This window comes from Delphinus delphis, chromosome 12 (assembly GCF_949987515.2).
Source record: "Delphinus delphis chromosome 12, mDelDel1.2, whole genome shotgun sequence".
Classification (NCBI taxonomy): Eukaryota; Metazoa; Chordata; class Mammalia; order Artiodactyla; family Delphinidae; genus Delphinus; species Delphinus delphis.
The window spans coordinates 66,990,202-67,010,244 of record NC_082694.2 but is presented as its reverse complement, the minus strand read 5'-3'; the positions used below and the strand labels follow the sequence as shown (position 1 = coordinate 67,010,244).

At 44.8% G+C, this 20,043-nt stretch overlaps 1 protein-coding gene across 1 annotated transcript in view; it reads right to left on the bottom strand.

Moving 5' to 3' along the window:
• ALK (ALK receptor tyrosine kinase) overlaps positions 1–20,043 on the bottom strand; it is a 728,753-nt gene that overhangs the window by 509,291 nt on the left and 199,419 nt on the right. Inside the window, exon 3 of the mRNA XM_060027602.1 lies at positions 3,679–3,793. Coding sequence (XP_059883585.1) covers positions 3,679–3,793 — 115 coding nt within the window. The remainder of the gene's footprint in view (positions 1–3,678; positions 3,794–20,043) is intronic.

Genomic DNA, 20,043 nt, shown 5'->3' with positions numbered 1-20,043 from the left:
GGTGAATTACCTGGCCTACCTGGGATAGTCTCAATCTGGGGACACCAAGCCTTGGTCCTACAGCTGCCCACATCTTGGATATCAGATTGGTCATTCAGTCCAAACACCAGGTTGTCCAGGGAATGAGTGCCCTCTCCATAGAGTGGGGACTTCATCTTTGAATTAACTTTTTGATGTGGTAGAAAGAGCACTAGACTTGAAGTCAGAAAATCTGGGTTCAGTCTTCTCTAATGCTCACCAGCTCCATAACTTGGGAGCACGGTTAATGAATGTCTTCAGCCCTCAATTTACATTTCTATAAAAGTGGGATATAAAATAATTTTCACTCACCACAATTTTATGACAAGCTTAAGTGAGAAAGGGGGGCATGGAAGAGTTTTGCAAAGTATCAAACTTTTTTTTTTCCAATAAATGAAAATCCTCTTTCTCTGCCTCATCTGGGTAGAAACTTTGGTTATTCTACTTTAAAAGGTGATCTGATTCTTCATACACCCAGAATAGGCAAACATGAATTAAAGGTGGGCAGGATATCATCTGCTTCTGTGGCTCTAGAACTCAAAGTGATTAAAACCCCCAGTGGCCTCAATCTCTTAGCTACCTGCAGTTACCAAATAAAACAGGTTTTTATCTGGGTAGGGAGTTGGAGTCCAATCCTTTAGCCAAGCCTGTAAATAAGTCTTAAGGCATCAGAGCTGGATGATAAAAGGAAACAAATTCTTTCTTTAGATGTCCCCCCACCCCCGCCCCCAGCTTCTTCAAAGCCTTGGGGGAAGAATGTGCAGCTCTGCTTGTTGATGATGAAATTAGCAGGCTCCCATCATTCAAGACAAGAGACAAGAAAGAGCTGGAATCTGATACCAAATGCCATTGAAGAAAATATATTTTACACAACATAAAAGGCCCCAACGTAAATTAGAAGAAATATGGGGAGACTTCAAAAAGGTAGGTCAAACTTTTTCCTCAAGCAGATAATTACAGACTGGGTTGAGTAAATCTTATTAGTCTCTCTCCACCTCATCTCTTCTCATAAAACACCCATGAAAAGAAAGCCATACTCAATTCAGGACTGGACAAGCTTGCCTGAGAGGGATGGCCCGCCACTGCCTATCATGATGCCTGTGGTCGGGTTGTTGATGCCTACCTTTGCCGCCCTCTCCTACCTCCCCCTCCGGACGTCCCCGCCCACCTCCACCCCAGAACGCAGGTGAAGACAGCCAGCCAGGCACCAAGCTCCACCACTCAGGGCCCGCATCGGCTTGCTGAGTCTTGGTTACTTCTCACTGTCTGAAGAACTATCCCTTCAGGCGGCAATTTTCCAGTCAAATTTCTCTGCCCAAGTTTGAGGTCTTAAAATTAATGAAGTTGTTAACATTTCTTAAAATGTCTTTTGCGGCAGTTGAAAGGTGTGGATTTGCCACCAGTGAGCCTGCTGGCCTCTTTGGTTCATAGAGAGATATGGGCTGAGCCCCGCAAACATCTTTAAGAGAACAGGAGTCTCAGTTTGCTCTGCTGTGTGTCTCAGGACTAGTCTTCAACCTCAGTGCCCCAGAGGTGCTCTTTGTGGCAACGGGCTGAGCTCCCTACAGGATTGTTTCTCTGGACAATAAGCTCTGAGAGAGCAGGAGCAAGTCTCACTTATGTTTGTTTCTGTATCACCTCTAACATCTGGCACTGAACCAGGCACACACCGGTGGTGGTGGGGACAGGTGGGTCCTTATGAGTCTCCGCTGAATTAAATATAGGAAGAGATGAAAAGGCTCTGAGATTACCACCGCACTCAGTCAAGGAGCCACCAACCAAGAATCATCTATTCTCACCCTGTGACTCGGTAGCAATGACGGTGCTGACTTTGGCACCCTCACTGAGCATTTCAGCAAGGCCTGACCAATGGTTTGGGTTCCCTCCTCCGCCAAGAAGGGAAATCATGAGGCTTCTAGGCTAAAAGGAGCATTTGAAAGGAATCCTAGGAGTCTTGCATATCTATTCCTTTGCCCAAGGAGCATGCCACCCCACCCTCATTTTATACATGAGATAGGTGAGGCCCAGGGAGAGGAAACAGGTGTATCAGAGCCAAGCAGTGGGCATGTAGCAGTTTAAATAAGCTCTGGTGGTTTTCTCCTTTCAACCTGAAATCTCTTTCTAGATGCTTCAGAGAGAACAAATGAAATGTCCTCTGTGTCATGCAGGAGGCAGACCGGCCTGTTTTGGACATTCTACATTTTATAGAAGTTGTGTAGATACTGAATGACTTTGAGAGCAAATTCAAAAAACGTTATCCAAAGACTGGTTCTATCACAAATCTGGTTTTACAAAGCAATAACAGTATAAAGGACAAGATTTCAATTATTTATAAACACCTGCCCTTATCCTAAGGTGATACTCAGTGTCTGGCTTAAATAAAATCAAGAAGTAATTCTTATCTGGAATCTCCTGACAACTACTGATCTTCCCCTGCAACCGGGGAGGCTTAGCAGCATAGCAGAAAACATCCCAGCAGAGTACAATTCTAAACTGCCCTAGGGTTTTTCATGCATTTATTTTTTTAAGTTTGAAATGAAGGTACAATTAATATGAACCAAGACTTACTGCTCTACGAAAGAGGGACACTAGCAGGTGGAAGGTCTGTTAGGTGCACTTTAAAAAGCTCAGGCCCAGGGGCAGAGACTGAGTGGCGGGAATAGGTAAATATTCCCAGAAGGGAATCTAGAGCTCAGTGTATACCAGGTTCATAAATACTTAGTTGAATCAGGCCTGATGAGTGAGTTCCATCCCTAAAGACCTCTGCATTCATTTATCATGCACAAGCCTCTGAGTTTCTTCTATGTGATGGGATAAAGTGGGGAGCAAACAGATTTGTGCCTGCCCTCATGGGGTTCACCCTAAAGGAGTTCAAGAGAAGAAAAAAATGTCCAAGTTGAAATACATCAGCTCTCCTCCAAACCTACCCCTTTCCTCTGCAGAGGCCAGCTCCTGTGAGCTATTAGGATGAACATGGAAGATGAGGAATGCTACACCATGTAAATATGGCCTCACCCTAGCAGTCTGCGTAGGTAGCTCCCTAGGAGAAAAAGTGAAGGGAAGAATTCTGCTTTTGTAGTTAGAAAATCCACTTTGTATGATCTTATTATGCTCAATTTCTGCATCTTTAAAAATGGAATGGGACTTGGCCTCCTTACCTCTGAGGTTATTGCAGAATCAAATGAACTGAAAATAATACCTAGGAACACGTCTGGGTACTTTTAAGGAGGTACCTAAACATAAGGAAATCACTTGAGGGGCCCCAGAAGACCCTCATAATAACAATCCTCTCTTCAAGAGATCACTATTAGAAACACTCATGGGTTAGAACCCTGTATCTAGAAAGCTACAGTCAAAATGCAAATAAGCATTACATCTAATGACTGGTAAGGGGATGTCAGGAATACCACACATATAAAGGCTGGGGGGATGAGATATGGCAGCAACAAAGCCCTTGGCTTCCTCCAGGATACATAAGGCAGCTGTCAGTCTGGAGAAGCCAGTCCTGGGGGAAACGGTCTTAAATTGGGTATCAATGGAGACTAAGGGTACAGAAAGACTTCCTCCCCGACAAGCCATACATCACAAGCTGAGACTCACAACTTCTTTAATTATGAGATGGTGACTGTACATCACAAATAACTATCAAAATATACTTACCATATCGGCTGCGATGAGACAGGAAAGGGAAGGAATCTTTCATTATCCAGGTCAGATTCCAGGCAAGAGAATCAGGAGGAAGAGAAGGCAGGTTTGCTGGTGACTCCAAGGAGCTCTGACGGGAACCTGAAAAGACAAAGAGAACACCGATCTTTGCCCTTGGGATGTGTCTTTTAGCTGTCACTCATATTGCTTATAAAAGAAAATTCATAAAAGGCTTTCATGACATCAGTTGGAAAATGAGGGGAAAAAAGACTGAGTCACGAGTAGGTTGAATTGACCTCAGGACCTCACTGCACATTTTCTACCAAGGGCAGCCAGATCGAAGAAGTCCGAATCTTGCGACCTAGGCCATGCCAAAGATCTCTGGGAGATGAACTAGAAGCCAGGCTACTTAATGGCTTGGCCTAATAGCTCTATCCAAAGTCTATTCTGCTTATCAGAATTTGTGCAACTTTACAGAGAACTTTAACTCATCTCATTTAAATAATGCCTCCACTCTACTTTATGTTCCGACTTGTAATTTCATCTAACGTTGTTTGCTTGGGTTATTGCCTTATCAATGAGAGTGTTGAAACTGCACTCAGAAGTTATGAGTTTTGACAACTGTGTTATTTTCAGGAAAAAAAAAAAAAGCTAGGTGATGAGTTTTCCCATAACTAAGAGTCCAGGGAGCCACAAAGGATTAATGTTTCTGATTTGCATGAGAGAAAGAAGGGTTGAGAGAAAAGGAGCAAAAGCAGCATTATTCCTTTGCTTAACAGTACCTCAAGTGGGTTTTGTGGGATGAAAAGTAATTATAATATATCTACAAATCAAATGAACACAGGCTGCATGCTCTTATGCAGCTCTTCCCAGAAATCCCCAACTCAATCACTATTTGCTAACGTTTTAAGGCAGGCAAAGCTTTTTCTGTTAAAAAAATAGAATCAGTTTGGGAATCAGTTCTGTTTAGGAGATAGACATGTAGCAAGACTGAGTGTGGGGAGAAGGGAAGGAAGGGAATTTCTTCTGCAGCTTCCAAGGGCGAGGCACCATGCTGGGCTCTTAACCCACATAATTTCGCAGTGACTCTCTGAGATAAGCATTACCATCCTGTTTCACATATGCAACAACTGAGGCTCAGAGGGGCAAATGATGGAATCTGAAACTGAAGCCAGTTTTGCCTGGCCTCAGGAGGCCATGCTATACCATGGGTGGGCTGGTTTGCTACTCAGACAGTAATTGTTAAACCACCTGGACTGATTTCACAAAGAGGAAGAGGAGGAAGAAGAGAAAGAATAAAAGGAAGCAACAGTAGCAGAAGCATTTTTTTAGCCTATTTGCTTTGTAGATTCTTCCACATCACCTCCAGCACGCGATCCTCCTTCAACCCTCTTTTAGTATCAATCCCTCTTCACACACTTTAAGGAAGTAACTGCCCTGAGTGGCCACAGCAGACTTTTGTTTCCAGACCACTCTACTGTTTTATCTACAGGTGCTGCCTTTGGGTGAAGCCCACTTGTTCCTGCCACTAGAACAGAATGGGCATTCTACGTTCTCCTTCCTAAAAGAAACACTCTTCTTTCTGCCTTCCAAAGATTTGACCTGGAAGTGCTGGCTTCTGAGTACAAAGAAAAGAGTTTTTGACTTTTCTCCCACATCTGATCTAAAGAGATAAGAATTGAATTGGTTAGTACCCAGATACATCTTTTGCAGCATTTCTCCAAAATGGCTTAGAGGAATGCACTGAAAGGGGTCAGAAATTATGTTAGTAAGTTTCAGAGAGCAGCCATCTCATTTCACCCTCACATCAACTCTGTTTTATAGATGGGCAATGGGGCTGAGAGAAGTGAGGTCCAAGACCACACACGTCTACTTAGGAGCAGGCTTGAGTTTATTAGACTTTTAAAGAATTAATAATATTAACTGAGCACACATGGACCAGGCATTGTGCTAAGTGCTTTAAGTGTGTGATTACATTCACTTCTTAAAACAACCTCGTGAATAAGTATCAATACTATTATTGGGCCTTATTTTGAGCCCAGGGAAACTGAGGCTGAGAGAGCTTGGATGCCCTAACTGTGGCCACGTGGCCAGGCAGGAGACCAGAGGCAACAGACCAGATTGGCCTGATGCTATTGCCCATGCTCCTTCCACCACCCTTCATGGACCCCCACAAACTACTGCATGGTGCTTCTCAGTTCTCTACAGGGCCCTCCAGCATCCCCACGAGTCAATGGCTAAGGTCAGAGATGAGAGTATGCTCCAGAATGGGGCAACAGTGCGAGGGATGTGAGAAGGCTCTGACAACCAACTCCTTGCAATAACCCCCATGTGATTAAAAATCGGCATCTCTATGTCTGCGTCATCAGCATAGTTCAAATTTTAAGCAATTCTGAAGCAACAGGAAGACCAAGTCTAGGCAACATTTCCCTATTTCACAATGATGTCATTTTTTCTTAGCCATACAGTTTGGGAATGGTATTAACTTCTTCCTGGATGTGAAGCACCAAGTGGATGGGGCTAGACTTCAGGAAGCACTTATGAATCTGTGGGTTTGCACAGAGTGGCAGATGACTTTTAATATGGATGAGGGCCAGGTTATATATTCAGGGAAAAGAAATATCTGAAATCATTCAAAAGGAAGGGCTCTGAGGGCTGAGTCATGGCCCAGCAAGGAGCCATGGGCATCACTGTGGGTCATTCCTAAAGACATAAGCTTAAACCATTTTATATCCAAAAATGCCAATAAATACTTGGGCACCTTCAAAGTTAAATACTGAAGAGAAAGCAAGCATTTTCATCCCGCCCCTATGGGAACTCCCAGAATTTCTGCTAGTAGGTTGGGTTCACACGGTCCTCAGAGGGAAGTGGATAGTGATTTGCCGGATCAGGCTGGGCAAGCTAATGGAGGCATCAACCAAGAGGATGAGCCTCCTCACCTGAGAAGGTGAGGACCGAGAAAGACGCAGTCTGCATGAATGAGGTTGTTTGCCCAAATCAGAAGCACTGACACAGAAATGTGCTCTAATTAAAGTTAATAGAATATGCATACATTTAGAAGAGAAAAAAGAAAGTACTGCATTTAAGTGCAGGGAAGAGGCTCTCTGCTCCCTTCACACTCCATCTCCACCACCTACCCCCCATCCTCAGCCCTGGTGGGAATGGGGGTTTCCGGCATAGAGGAAAGCTATGCCATAAGAAGCAATCCATTTAAGCAAGAAAAAATCTTGGCTCTTAGGGACTTCCCTGGTGGTCCAGTGGTTAAGAATCTGTCTTGCAGTGCAGGGGATGCTGGTTCGATCCCTGGTGAGGGAACTAAGATCCCACATGCCGCAGGGCAACTAAGTCTGCGTGCCGCAACTACTGCGCTTGTGTGCCGTAAGTAGAGAGAAGCCCATGCACTGCAATGAAGAGCCCACTCACCACAAGGAAAGATCCCGTGTGCTGCAACTAAGACCCGATGCAGCCAAATAAAATAAAATAAAATAAATATTAAAACAAAATTTTTTAAAAAAAGGGCTTTTCTGGTGGCGCAGTAGTTGAAAGTCTGCCTGCCGATGCAGGGGACACGGGTTCGGGCCCCGGTCCGGGAAGATCCCACATGCCGCGGAGTGGCTGGGCCCGTGAGCCATGGCTGCTGGGCCTGCGCGTCTGGAGGCTGTGCTCCGCAACGAGAGAGGCCACAACAGTGAGAGGCCTGTGTACCGCAAAAAAAAAAACCAAAAAAACAAAAAAAACTTGGCTCTTTGGTGCTTCCCTCTGAGAACGTGAGGATCAGAGTAAAATGGGTCTCACCAGCACAGACTTATGGGGTGACGGTGTGAATTAAGACCCGCTGGCTCAAGTAGAGTGTATCTTGGAATCCCGGGGAGAGAGGCAGAAAGGAAAGGAGAGCTGAAAGTAGGAGCAAGAGCTTCCAGGTGCCCAAGTGATGGCCAAGACCACCTGAGGAGAAAAGTAAGGAAATATATTCTGGACTGAGGGCATTACCGATTGGTTACAGATAAGATAGTTTTATGTTTTTCCTTTGGGGTGGGGGAGATGGAGATGATATCCTGAGCCCTTTTCCAGGCACCACAGGGTGTCTAGGCAGAATGAAACCCCCAACCTCTTGACGCAGCTTTTTCCACTGTGCACCACCCCTCTTGCATCCTCAGCTTAGATTCCAGTGTTCAACACTATTATAATTCCACTGTAATAATTCCCTTGCAAACAACTGCAACTCACTTCCTTCTTCTGTCCTTCACAATTGTCCTGAGCAGCTGTATGTGGTGGTAGGAGAGGAGGGGAGCAAAAGGGGAGGGGGAGTACACCAGATGCTGACAAGTCTCACTTAAAAATCACAACAAACCTCAAGAGGACCCTCAGGCAGGACTGCCCAGGAATCCTTCTGAATTTGCTAATGGGCTCAATTCACCCTCCCTCTCTCTAGACCCACTCCTTCCAAGTTTCTCTTACCTTCAAGCTTCCAATCCTCCACCCCCACTCCTCTACTTTCTCAGCTAGTGAACTTGTTTCACTGAAAAAAGAGAAACAAATCTACCAACTTACAGGTATCAGTACCTATATATGCTACCTTCTGTCCTGTTGTAACAGATATGCTGTCTACATTCCTAAGCAGTGGCAGCCTCTCCACTTTGGTGCTAATCTCATCACTTCCCAAGAAATCAGCTGTTGCAATAGTCTGCCCTTTCTCCTGCATCAACAATTTCCCCCTCTTCCAAGCCAATCTCATCTGCAGCAAACATACACCATCTTAAAAAAAGAAAAGAAAAAACTTCCTTGACCTTCACACTCTTCTTCAGCCATCATCCAATTACTTGCTCTCCTTCACAGCTAAATACCTTAAAAAGATTTGCCTATGCTTCTGTCTCTAGTTTTCTCCTCTCATTTTCTCTTTTCTCTTAATGTCTTTTTTATTTTTATTTTATTTATTTATTTTTGGCTGCATTGGGTCTTCGTTGCTGCACGCAGGCTTTTTCTAGTTGCAGTGAGCGGGGACTACTCTTCATTGCGGTGCACGTGCTTCTCATTGCGGTGGCTTCTCTTGTTGCAGAGCACGGGCTCTAGTCGTGTGGGCTTCAGTAGTGTGGCACGCAGGCTCAGTAGTTGTGGCTCACAGGCTCTAGAGCACGGGCTCAGTAGTTGTGGCACACGGGATTATTTGCTCCGCGGCATGTGGGATCTTCCCAGACCAGGGATCGAACCTGTGTCCCCAGCATTGGCAGGCAGATTCTTATCCACTGTGCCACCAGGGAAGCCCATCCCCTCTCATTTTCTTTTAAACTCAATTAAATCAGGATTGTCTCCACTACTCCAGGTCAAGGTCATCAAAGACCCCAAGTTGCATACACAATGAACGAGTCTTGGTCCTTCTCTTACCAGACCTCTCAGCAGCATTGGACCTCGCCGATCCTCTCTGCTTCTTGGATTCTTAACATCTCAGTGACCACATGGTCCTTGGTTGCCATAGTTCTTGCCTCCTAGTTCGGTGGAAGGTCCTCTCTACTCTTCTTTGCCAGATTCTCCTCATTTTCCGGGCTGTACAAAAGGAACATTCTCCACTTGCCAGCAGTAACTTCCCAGGAGATTTCATGGCTGAATACTGTATTTCATCACAGTGGTTTTAACCAGCTGACAATGATCAATGACCATGAATTTCAAGTGACCCCAGGACACCAGACCCTTCCTGAACTTCACTAAAGTCTCTTAACCAATGAACAAGGGACTTGTTTTAAACAAGCATGTTCAGACTTATGAATTCATTCTCTCCTATGCAAAGTGCTGATTTTCAATTCTGAATTAGTATGACCACCATGTAACCTTCTTCCTTAGGCTTTAAAAACTCTGACTTGGGCTTCCCTGGTGGCACAGTGGTTGGGAGTCCGCCTGCCGATGCAGGGGATGCGGGTTCATGCCCCAGTCCGGGAAGATCCCACATGCCGCGGAGCGGCTGGGCCCGTGAGCCATGGCCGCTGAGCCTGCGTGTCCGGAGCCTGTGCTCCGCAACGGGAGAGGCCACGACAGTGAGAGGCCCGCGTACCAAAAAAAGAAAAAAAAAAAAAAATTTGACTTTTATTCCTTAGAGAACTACTCAGTGAATTTCTTGCCCGACATGTAAATAAGCTCAGCTTTTTTTTTTTCTTTTTAAAAAATGTGATGGGGGAGGGAATCTCTGTTTTATTATTTGATAGTTGTTAAAAGTTGGGTGACTTGGGACATTTCTCTTCTCCATCTAAACTCACTCCCAAAAATGATCTCATCCAATTTCAAAGCTTTAAATACCATCTACATATTAATACTACTAAATTTATATCTCAAGGCCCCACCTCTCCCCTGAACAGCAGAATGTATGTCCAACTGCCAGTTTGAAATCTCCATTTTATTCCTGGGTAAGTATCACAAACTTAACACATGCAAAAATAAAAACTTGATGTCCCTCCACCGAAACCCAAGGTGTTCCCTATTTCAGATAGCGATGACAAAACTCTCCTGGTTACTTGGGTCAAAACCAAGGAGGAATCCTTAACTTCTTTTTCCCACACCCCACATCAGTTTATCAAACAATTTTGATGACTCTACCTGCATTTTGTCCCTCTCTTCTCTCCCCACATCACCTCTTACCCTGACAACTGCTATAAGCTCCCAGCTGGTTCCCTGCTTCTACTATTGCTCACCTTCAGTGTGCTCTCCACACAGCAGTCAGATTGACACTCCAGCCCTGAAATAGCATTCAGCCATAGCCTAGCCCTTTAAGGTCCCACATGATCTGGCCCCGGTTCTCTCTCTGACTTCATTTCCAAACATATTTCCCTTGATCATGGAGCTCCAGCCCCACAGGCCTCCTTTCTATTCCTAAACTCGCCAAATACACTTCCATCTCATGGCCTTTGCACTGGTGGGTCTCTCAGCCTAAAAAGCTCCTCTCCCCTAGAGTCACAGGTCATTTCCTCTCTCCATCCAGGTCTCTGCCCAAATGTCACCTCCTCAGAGAGAGCTTCCCGATCATCCTATAGGAAAATAGCACACCCCATTAACCACTCTCTATCACCTTGACCTGCATTTATTATTGCTTATATTTATATTCATCTGTTTATTGTGTCTCTCCTTAGTCACTGCTATGTCCCCATGTCTGGCACATAGTAGGCACTCAATAAATATTTGTCAAATAATGAAACCAGAGCCTTTGAGAAAATTATTAGCTCTGGTACTTATTAGCTGTTTAACTCAGGCTAATCACATACTTTACATGGGTTCACTAGCAAGCATGTTTTACAAACCTCCATCAATAAAATGTAAAAATGCTTCTCTTCTAAACGCTCCTTGGAACTGCTCCTGCCTTGCCTTATACACATTTTACTTATTTATTTTCCTCTCAACAATAAAACAATCAGTGACAGCCTGCTAGTTTCTCCCCTTATTTGAAAACACACTTAATAATGCATTCTTTTACAATGATTTTGTGTCACACGAAGCAAAGCTTAATGTGACCAAATAAATAGCTGTCCAGATGTCAAACAGCAGTGAGCGGGCACAGCAAGGCCCGGTGCACAGGAGAGGCCTCCTGCCTGGGACTGGCAGCCCAGGGAAACAGTTTCAGTATTCACGGGGCGGATCCCACACCTGTGCAGCCGAAGAAACCTTCTCAGTGAATTTACATGACTACTAGAGTCAGCGGTGATGTTGGAGTTGTGACAGGCAGTTCATTTAGTCTGAAAAACTGATATGTGATTTTCAGACAGAAGAGGGAGAATTAGCAGATGTGTCCTTTGTCCTAAACACAAAGACCTCTCCACACCTTCTCCAGGCCTGGAAATTGAGGGGGCTGAACTAGAGGTTCACTAAGCTCTTCTCCAGTTCACATAGTCAATTCTCGTGGAGTTTGCTTTCACATTTCCTTCCAGCTGGCTCATTCAGAGAGGAGCTATTAGTGTCAGGGCGGAATTTGAATGGGAACTAAAAGGCCCCCACTCCACCTCACCTTTCACTAAACCCCACTCCCCCTGACAGGAAGGTTTGTGTTCTTTCTTGGTAGCTCAAGTCCTGAAGCAAAAATTATTATTTCTCATAATGTTCTCTTGTACCACTGAAAGGCATAGTTTCAACACATGTTCCTTGCCTCTACCCGATCCCAAAAGGACCTGTGTATAACTACTGAGTTCATTCAGCGGTGAACCCCATATGTCAGTCAATAAAAGCAGGCATTCCTTCCCAAGGCATGGCATTAAGGAATATTGATGCAACACAAAGGAAATTGTCAGCATGGTTCTAGCTCTTGGGGATTGGTTACCTGCAGGGTATATTAGACCCAAATGAGAAAGGGAATCACAAAGAGGCTGCTGCAGAAATGGCTAAAATGTGTAAATTTGAAGCCATCACACTTTGGCCACTACTTGCTTTTTCGTCCTTATTTCCCACTCAGAATCCTTTCACATTCTATGGTCTCCGTTACACGTAAGTCTCCAATCTTTTGCCCAAGCTGCCTAGAACGTCCTTCTTGACCTGCTGCTTTCCTAAATTCTACCCTTTCTTAAAGGCCGAAACCGAATCCCTCCTTCTCCAAGGTTGCCCATCTTTCCTGAGCTGGAGCCCCATCAAAGCAGTTGAGCTGGGATCTGGAGTGGCCCAGAGAAAACTTGACTGGGCCTTCCTCCTCCTTAACCACTACAGCTTATTGCCACCTAGGAAGGTGCCATTAGACCACTTATCAAACAGGCTGTTCAAACTACCTTGGTTGTTCGTGACAATGAAGTATAATACTTTATTAATTTCATTCACAAGTCTCAAGCTCATAGATTTAGAAGAAATTAGCAAAAACTTTTCATGGAGGCTGTTGTTCTGTCTCATGTAGTATATGCTTCCCAAGGTCAAGGTCAGGGCCAGATCAGGGGCATAGACCCCAGGTAAGCCCTGATACCATGTCTGTGTAGGCCATCAGTGACTCATAATTCATGGTCAAAGCCAGACAATGAAGGTAATATGACATTCAATGTTGCCCCTTTAGACTTTGTGTCCCAAGTCACTACATTGTGACCTATCTAGAGATGACCTCAGTGTCCCAAGAAAGAGCTCCTGACTGGCCTGTGAGCCTGCAATGTCTCCTCTTGCCGTGGAATCCCTGCTCCAGGTGTGCTTGGTCCCTGGTCCTACCTACCTAGGCCAGGTAGACTCACTGGCTTTTTTGGTAGTAGAGGAAGAATAATTGGCATTTGAACTAAGCCAAGAACGCAACAAAGAAGGTATCACTCTCCAGATAGCCTGATGCTTCACACACACACACACACACACACACACACACACACACAAGCACTCCTCCCAGGCCGGAGCGCTTCCATCAGCAGGGCAATGTGACCCTGTGTTCTGGGTCCGTTTCTGTGGCTTGTTCATACTCTCTTTATGAAATTTCCTCCACTGTGATCTCGAACCTATCTTCTCCCCCCAAAATACACTGACTAGAATAATAATCAAAAGGAAGACTTTGAACTGCCACCGGGCCTTTCATTTTGTGATCTCAGAGAGCTTTACCAGGCACTAAATAACTAATGTACCACAAGCGACATAAAGCCCAGGCAGCCTAGGGAACTAGTCCCTCAATGAAGGACCCTTCTCTTTCCAGGTGAGGGAGTGACTGTGGGGACAACTGCCACCAGCAGGCCCAGTAGTCTCTGGCTAAGTTGGACAAGAAGCTACAAACTATCCATAAACAACTAGTCTTCTCTTGACCTGATATTTCTAGTTAGGAAGCGACAGTTACAAGGGTGAGCCCTGGGGAGGGCATGGCCCATTTACACTAGAAGACGTGACCTCCAGCGTAGAGGAGTGGATCCTAACTACTTACACAATCACTGTGGTTTATGACTTACTGATGCCTTTCAGGGCCTTTCACTCTCATAATCCTTACAATAGTCTGATTAGTTAACCCCTTTTACAGATGAGAAGACTGAAACTCAGAAAACACAACTGCCCTACCCAAGGTCACATAGTGAGAATCATGATAGGACATTGGACTGAAGACCCTGATATATGGACCAACCAGAAATGCCACTCTTCAACACAGACCTCTTGGAGATGATGTTGATTGCCCTGGAGAACAGTGACAGTGTGTGAAATACAGAAGAAACACCGATCAGATTGCAGGTGCCTGAAGCATTCTCCTAACTGAGGACTACAGAATCCCTTCAGGTCAACCAAGAAGGTGACCTAGAAACACACACCTTCAGACAGGGCAGCTGGCTCTCCAGGGCCTCAAGCTCAGCCAGCACTGTTTCCATGACAACCACCAGGTCTGATGCTTGGCCTTGAAATGGGGCCTTGGCTGGTCCAGGGAAATGACATTTGGGATGGGGAGATGGAGAGGGGCAGAATACTTTCTAGTAACTTCCAGCCCTTTCAATCCTTCTTTACCTACTTGTCACTCCTCTCATTCCAGAAAAAAAAGAGTCTATCCTCCAGGAAACCACACTTTAAATACTACTTTGCTCAGAACAAAGACCTTTCACCCATGGCTGGACACATTTCTAGAAACCGGAAGCAAAATAGTCTACAGGCTGCTGTGTTAGATAGAGACCTGGGTTCCTGGGAACAGTGATGTTACCGTGAGACCTTGGGTTAGCTACTTAACATTTTTGAAGCGTTGTTTCTCTACCTTTAAAACTGAACTCATCGTGCTTTCCCATCCAACTTTAGGGATGCTCTGAGAATTAATGAGACAGTATATACAAAGCCCTCAGGCTCTTTTGAAGAAAGATACATCAGAAATCCTTGTGCTGTTACCAAAGGGCACTGTCATGATGATACATTTTAAAACATTCTTCACCTGTATTACTAAAATAAACTCAACTTAAATTAAAACAGATAAGCCAATAACCTAATTTGCTTCTCCCTGTTCTGGTGCTGCATTTCCCTCTTGCTTCCATTCATCTTGCACTGTGAACAGCAGTGGTCAATGTTACCCTTGACTCCTATGCGGAGACCCAGGGTGAGAGAGTTGGGAAGGATTGTAAATACTGTTTATGTATGTCTTCCCATCGTATATACGAGGAAGCTGAAACACAGGAAGGACCAGTGCTTTACCCAAAGTCATCTCATTAGTGAAAACTCGAGAAACTGATCTTCTGACCCTTCATTCTGTGTCTCGCCTAACCATGGAAGAAAGTAATAAAGAAAGAAGGAGGGGAAAGAAATAGAGTGACATATATTTTGTTCCTTAAACCTTTAAACTACTGCTCTGTGCAATACTCTGGGATGAAAAAGAAAGTAAGGGAAAAGCCAATACTTCATGTGTGCCAATTATGCATACAGGCCCCATACTGGGTATTTTATAACCATTGTCCCATGTCAATCTCACAATTTTCTCAAAGGGGGATTATTATCCCCATTTCTAATGAGACCTAAGGCTCAGAGAGATTAAGTAACTTGCCCAAGGCCCTGGAGCCAAAAGGGAAGGAGCTAAGATTAATTCATTTGATGAGTATTTATTGAGCATCTCCTATGTGCCAAGCTCTGCCCTTGACAGTTAGGATGTATTAGTAAATAGAATTAAACATCTCTCTTAAAGCTTACAGGCTGAGGAGCTTAGAGTGTGGTGGGGCAGCAACAGACAGCAGTCCAACAACTTCACAAATCATTGCAACATCTCAGGGTTGGTGCACGTTATAAAGGAGAGATAGATGGGGCTTCCCTGGTGGTGCAGTGGTTAAGAATCCGCCTGCCAATGCAGCGGACACAGGTTCAAGCCGTGGTCCAAGAAGACCCCACACGCCGCGGAGCAACTAAGCCCGTGTGCCACAACTACTGAGCCTGCGCTCTAGAGCTCACAAGCCACAACTACTGAGCCCACGTGCCACAACTAGGTGGCAGACTTTGAAAGTTATTCAAAGTACCTCTGTAAAAAAGCCATAAAACACCTTGGGGAAAACATGAAAGTCATGCTGCCACCATACAGATGAGCACCCTGGAATTAGCTGCCAGAGCAATGTGTGAAAAGAGAAAATTCAATGGCCCACATTGCTGCCTCCTGGCTTGCACCGCCTCCAAATCGCCTGACTCTGAAAGCAGAGGCAGTAGTTTGGAGCCAGCAAGTGTGAAGGAATGTCGGAGCTGTTATTTGCCTTCATGCAGCACATCTTGAGTGCATCTTTTAGAAAGATAATTTCAAATACTCTTTCAGTTTCACTACAGAAAATCCGAAAAAAAATCAGGAAGGTCTAGAGAAGAAAATAAATATGACCCATACCTCCGCATCCAGAAAGCCAGTGTTACCCTTTTAGAGTATATTGTTTTGTGACTTGGTTTTCACTTGCTTATCAAGATAGCATTTGGCTTAAGGTCTGTTGAGGAGATGGAGTTACTCTCCACCCGTGAGATCTGTGTCTGCAGGACTGAGAGACGTCATCTCCAGAAGACCTGTGGGCCAGCACCAGCCAGCTCACACCTTGGGGCACAGATGCTAAAACCATGGAAACTTGAGACGCTCTCCGCCCACAGCATGGGCCTGCAGTCAAAGGCAACACAGGACAGTCTTTAGTGGGAAGGCGGGACCCTGGACTGGGTAGAGTTGAGAGCAGCTGAGATGTGAATACAGATAAGTCAGGGGATGCTGTGTACCCTCAGCATCACTGCACTTCACTGGGCAGAGGCAAAGAACTTCTGCTCCAGTAGATGCCTTAAAGGAGTCACAAGATTGTAGGAAATGTATTTCAGTGCTTGAACCTCAAGGATAGATGCAGTACTCTGATTTCATAACTTAGGAAAGATTGTTTTAAAAAGAGAAATTCCATCTTATTCTCAAAGGGACAATCAAGGAGGGTAAACTAAAGACAGAGTTCTATCTCTCTGTGGCCGATGATATACCCAACAAATGCATGACAGCTCTTAAAGCCCCTTCATATGCATTCACGCCTTTGATTCTTACAATGACTGTGTAAGATATTTTTAAAAATCCCAACTTAGAGAGGAAGAAAATGAAAATCAAAGAGGTTAAGTCAGTGCTTCCTAACCTTTTTCTATATCATGACACACAGAGAAAATGATAATATTTGTATGGCCCACTGGGATAAACAGAAGGCAACTGGCTTCGGGTGAGGGTGGGACTTTAGCCACACCTGGTCCACCTCAGCCTCCCAGAGTTGCTGAGGGCCTCAACAGTTTGGTATCTCTGCCTGCCAGCTGGCCATCTACAACACACCCATGACACGGCACACTGTTGGGGAAGAAAGCTCTGGGCCAAGAGGTATGGCCACAGTCACAATTATGAGAAGTGACAGAGAGCGCCCTTGCATCTTGCCCTGGGGACACTTTGAAACAAAAACAGAGATGTTAGCCACAGAGGAATCCGGGACTTACTCCATGGGCAGAGTCAGGAAAAGAGCAGGTGTGTCCAACACTGTGTCATCACCCACACAAAGCAGGTGATTTTGGTAAATAAGGGTCTTAAAGTTGGATCTGATAATGCCTTAGAAAGTTCCCTGCAAGCGTTTATAACTGCCAAGATGCTTCACCAAGAAAAGGGTTGAAACTCAGCTCCTTTCTCTACTCTGGGAAATTCAGAAAATAATTTCACAGGATGGTTATTGAATGGTCCAAAAGTAATGATTACAAATGACTGAGTTAACTGCTATAGTGGCCTCATCTGTCATCATACCGGAGTCTTATCGGAAGTCTCATCAGAATTAGTGACTCATCGTGACTGATGACATCTGCTGACCAAGCCGGCTTGGCTCCCTCCCTTGCCCCTTCAATCATAGTGGCAGGAGGAGCCTTCTAAGGTTTGAGCATAAACTCTGAGGAATTGCCTTTGGCAATGATTCCAGGAGTAGCTTCCAAGATAATGGGCACTCTCCCCAAGACTTCCTAGGTTTTGCTGTCATTGGAGATTCTGGGCAGCACTGGGACATGATGGCTACCAGCACGTGTGTATAAGAATCTAAACCCTCTGAATAAAACCCTGCTGAATAAAACGTTATATTCAATACGAGTAGTTTACACTCAAGCAGCATCTACACAACATTAAACTTCTGGATGGGAAATGAAAATATTTCCTCAGTTCCCTATCTCCAAATGCAAACCAAAGGTTTCCATTCTCATCAGGATAGCATGCCCTGTATTGATCCAGCCCAAGAGAAGCAGCCAGGATTGAGAATTAAAAATATTTGGAGCAGATGAATGAAACACAAGCTAATTGGATACTACTACTTATATTACTTATAATTGTGTATAAGAAGGCACCTGACCTCTAGGGAGGTTCTGTCCATGACCTGGAAAGGCATTGTAGGAAGGTGAAGTCAATTCCCTACTAATTGTTCACACTCAGCAACAGATTAGCAGTGGGAGGGGAGGCATCACTTTGCCCTGAACCTTTCACACAGGGTAAATAAACTCTAGGTTTTTTTTGCACGGGGACACATCCAGAGACTTCTGGAATCCTGACACAGGTGAATAAGTAGCATATCATTTCCTCCATAAAATGCATTGCCACAATAGATAGAAAAATCAAATTACCCACTAAGCGACTTGTGCCCACACCCAGCCTAAGGGTATGAGGCTTTCAAATTCTTACCTAAACAAAATGAAGATTTGTTACATATAGTGGAATTTAGAGACACTTTCAAATAGTAGAAACTATGACTGTTAAATCTGCCACTACTAAGAAGTTGCTGTAGTCAGAATGTGAAAGTTACAGGGATAAAGCCAGATCCCAAAGCTACTTTTCCAGGTACACTGGGGTTCACTGGGGGTATGCTTGGGTTCCAGACTTTGAAACAAGCAGAGGGGAGGCAAGAATTGTTAGCACACACCCTAGAAGTTCTATCTGTGGCTTCCTCACTCTCCAGATTTGTAGATCTGTGCAGTTTTCTTGTCCAAGATAAGTAGCAATTATATCCACAATAGGGTTAACTCACCCATGAGGTGAAAAAACTGAAGGGAGACATGTTTGTGGGTTGCTAATTGTTAGGGAGACCCCAAAAGTAAAGACATTGGGCTCCTGACCTTCCAGAGTGGATATAAGTGGAACGGATGTTAGACCAACAGAGAGAAGCTCCAGAATGAGAAGCAGCCTGCTGGTGAGAGCAAGAAAAAAGCTAGGAAGTGAGTAGATGAAAATCCACTCACAGAGCCAATAGGAGAGCATGACAGCAAAGAGAGAGACATACAGGTGGCTAGTGGGGCCCTCACCCTGCTAGTGCAAGGGGGAACTGAAGAAGAGTAACCCAGCCGGGCTCCCCAGAAGTCATGTAGAAATTAACAAGCATGGTCAGGGAGGACAAAACCTGATGTCACCCCAGCAGAATGAAATGGCAGCCAGGGCCCCTTCCAGTTTTGAATTATCATTTTTTATAGAGATATGTGATAGGAGGTGTAGGTTTATAAAAGGAGCCGTAAACTAGATTAGGAAGAGGATGCCAGATGGGGAGTCCCAGATGGTATAATATCATCTTGGAGTTTAGATCATGGGCTTAGACATGAGACTGACCTGAAATCAACTCACAGCTCCAACACTTACTACCACCAGGGTGACCTCAGGCAAGCTACTCAACTTCCCTAAGCTTCGCTTTCCTCATCTGTGATGTGGGAACAATAATAGGCTCAACCTTATATACTTGCCTTGAAGATTCCATGAGAAAGTGCCTATGAACCACTTAGCACAATGCCTTACGTACAGTAAGCATGCAGTAAATGCTATTTATATCACCATAAACAATAATGTATTATTATTACAGTAAATAAAGGAAATGCTGGACAAAATTTGAGCACATCCATTAAGAAGTCTGAGTTCTAAAATTTCAGGGAGAGTCCACATGGTGCCTAAGAGGGAGAACATGAGTTTTGTGGGCAGCAGGCAAAGACCTGAAATCCATACACAGCCACATAGACGGGGCAGGTTTTCAGAGCTGTGTAGACAGTGACAGTGGGGGTTGAAGGGGTGGTCTCCAGAAAAGGTGGCAATGAGAGCTTGGACCTGCAGATCCTGGCAGACTACTGGCCTGTGTCAGAGAGGCCAATAGTCGATGGCCTGAATGTAGAGTTCCGATGCTTACAAAGGGTGGAGAGGGCCAGATACATTGTCAGTCTGAGAGGTTACCAAGGTGAGAACTCAGGCATGGAAAAACAAATTAGGTACCCAATTAGGAGGGAGACTTGGAGAACAAGCAGAGGGACAGGGCATAGAACCAACACTCGACTCAGGTGTCAGCCTCTTTCTGACCCTGTTTCCTGGATTCGTTGACTGCAACCGAGTCATCTGTGCTCTTTATATTCATTCCCCTCACCCACATTCAAGCCCAGACATACAGTGCTGCTGCAGACAATCTCCATCACCGTCTGGAAGCTCTGAGCAATCATGGAGATTTCAAGTTGTGCCAGAGAATAGGAGACTGGCTA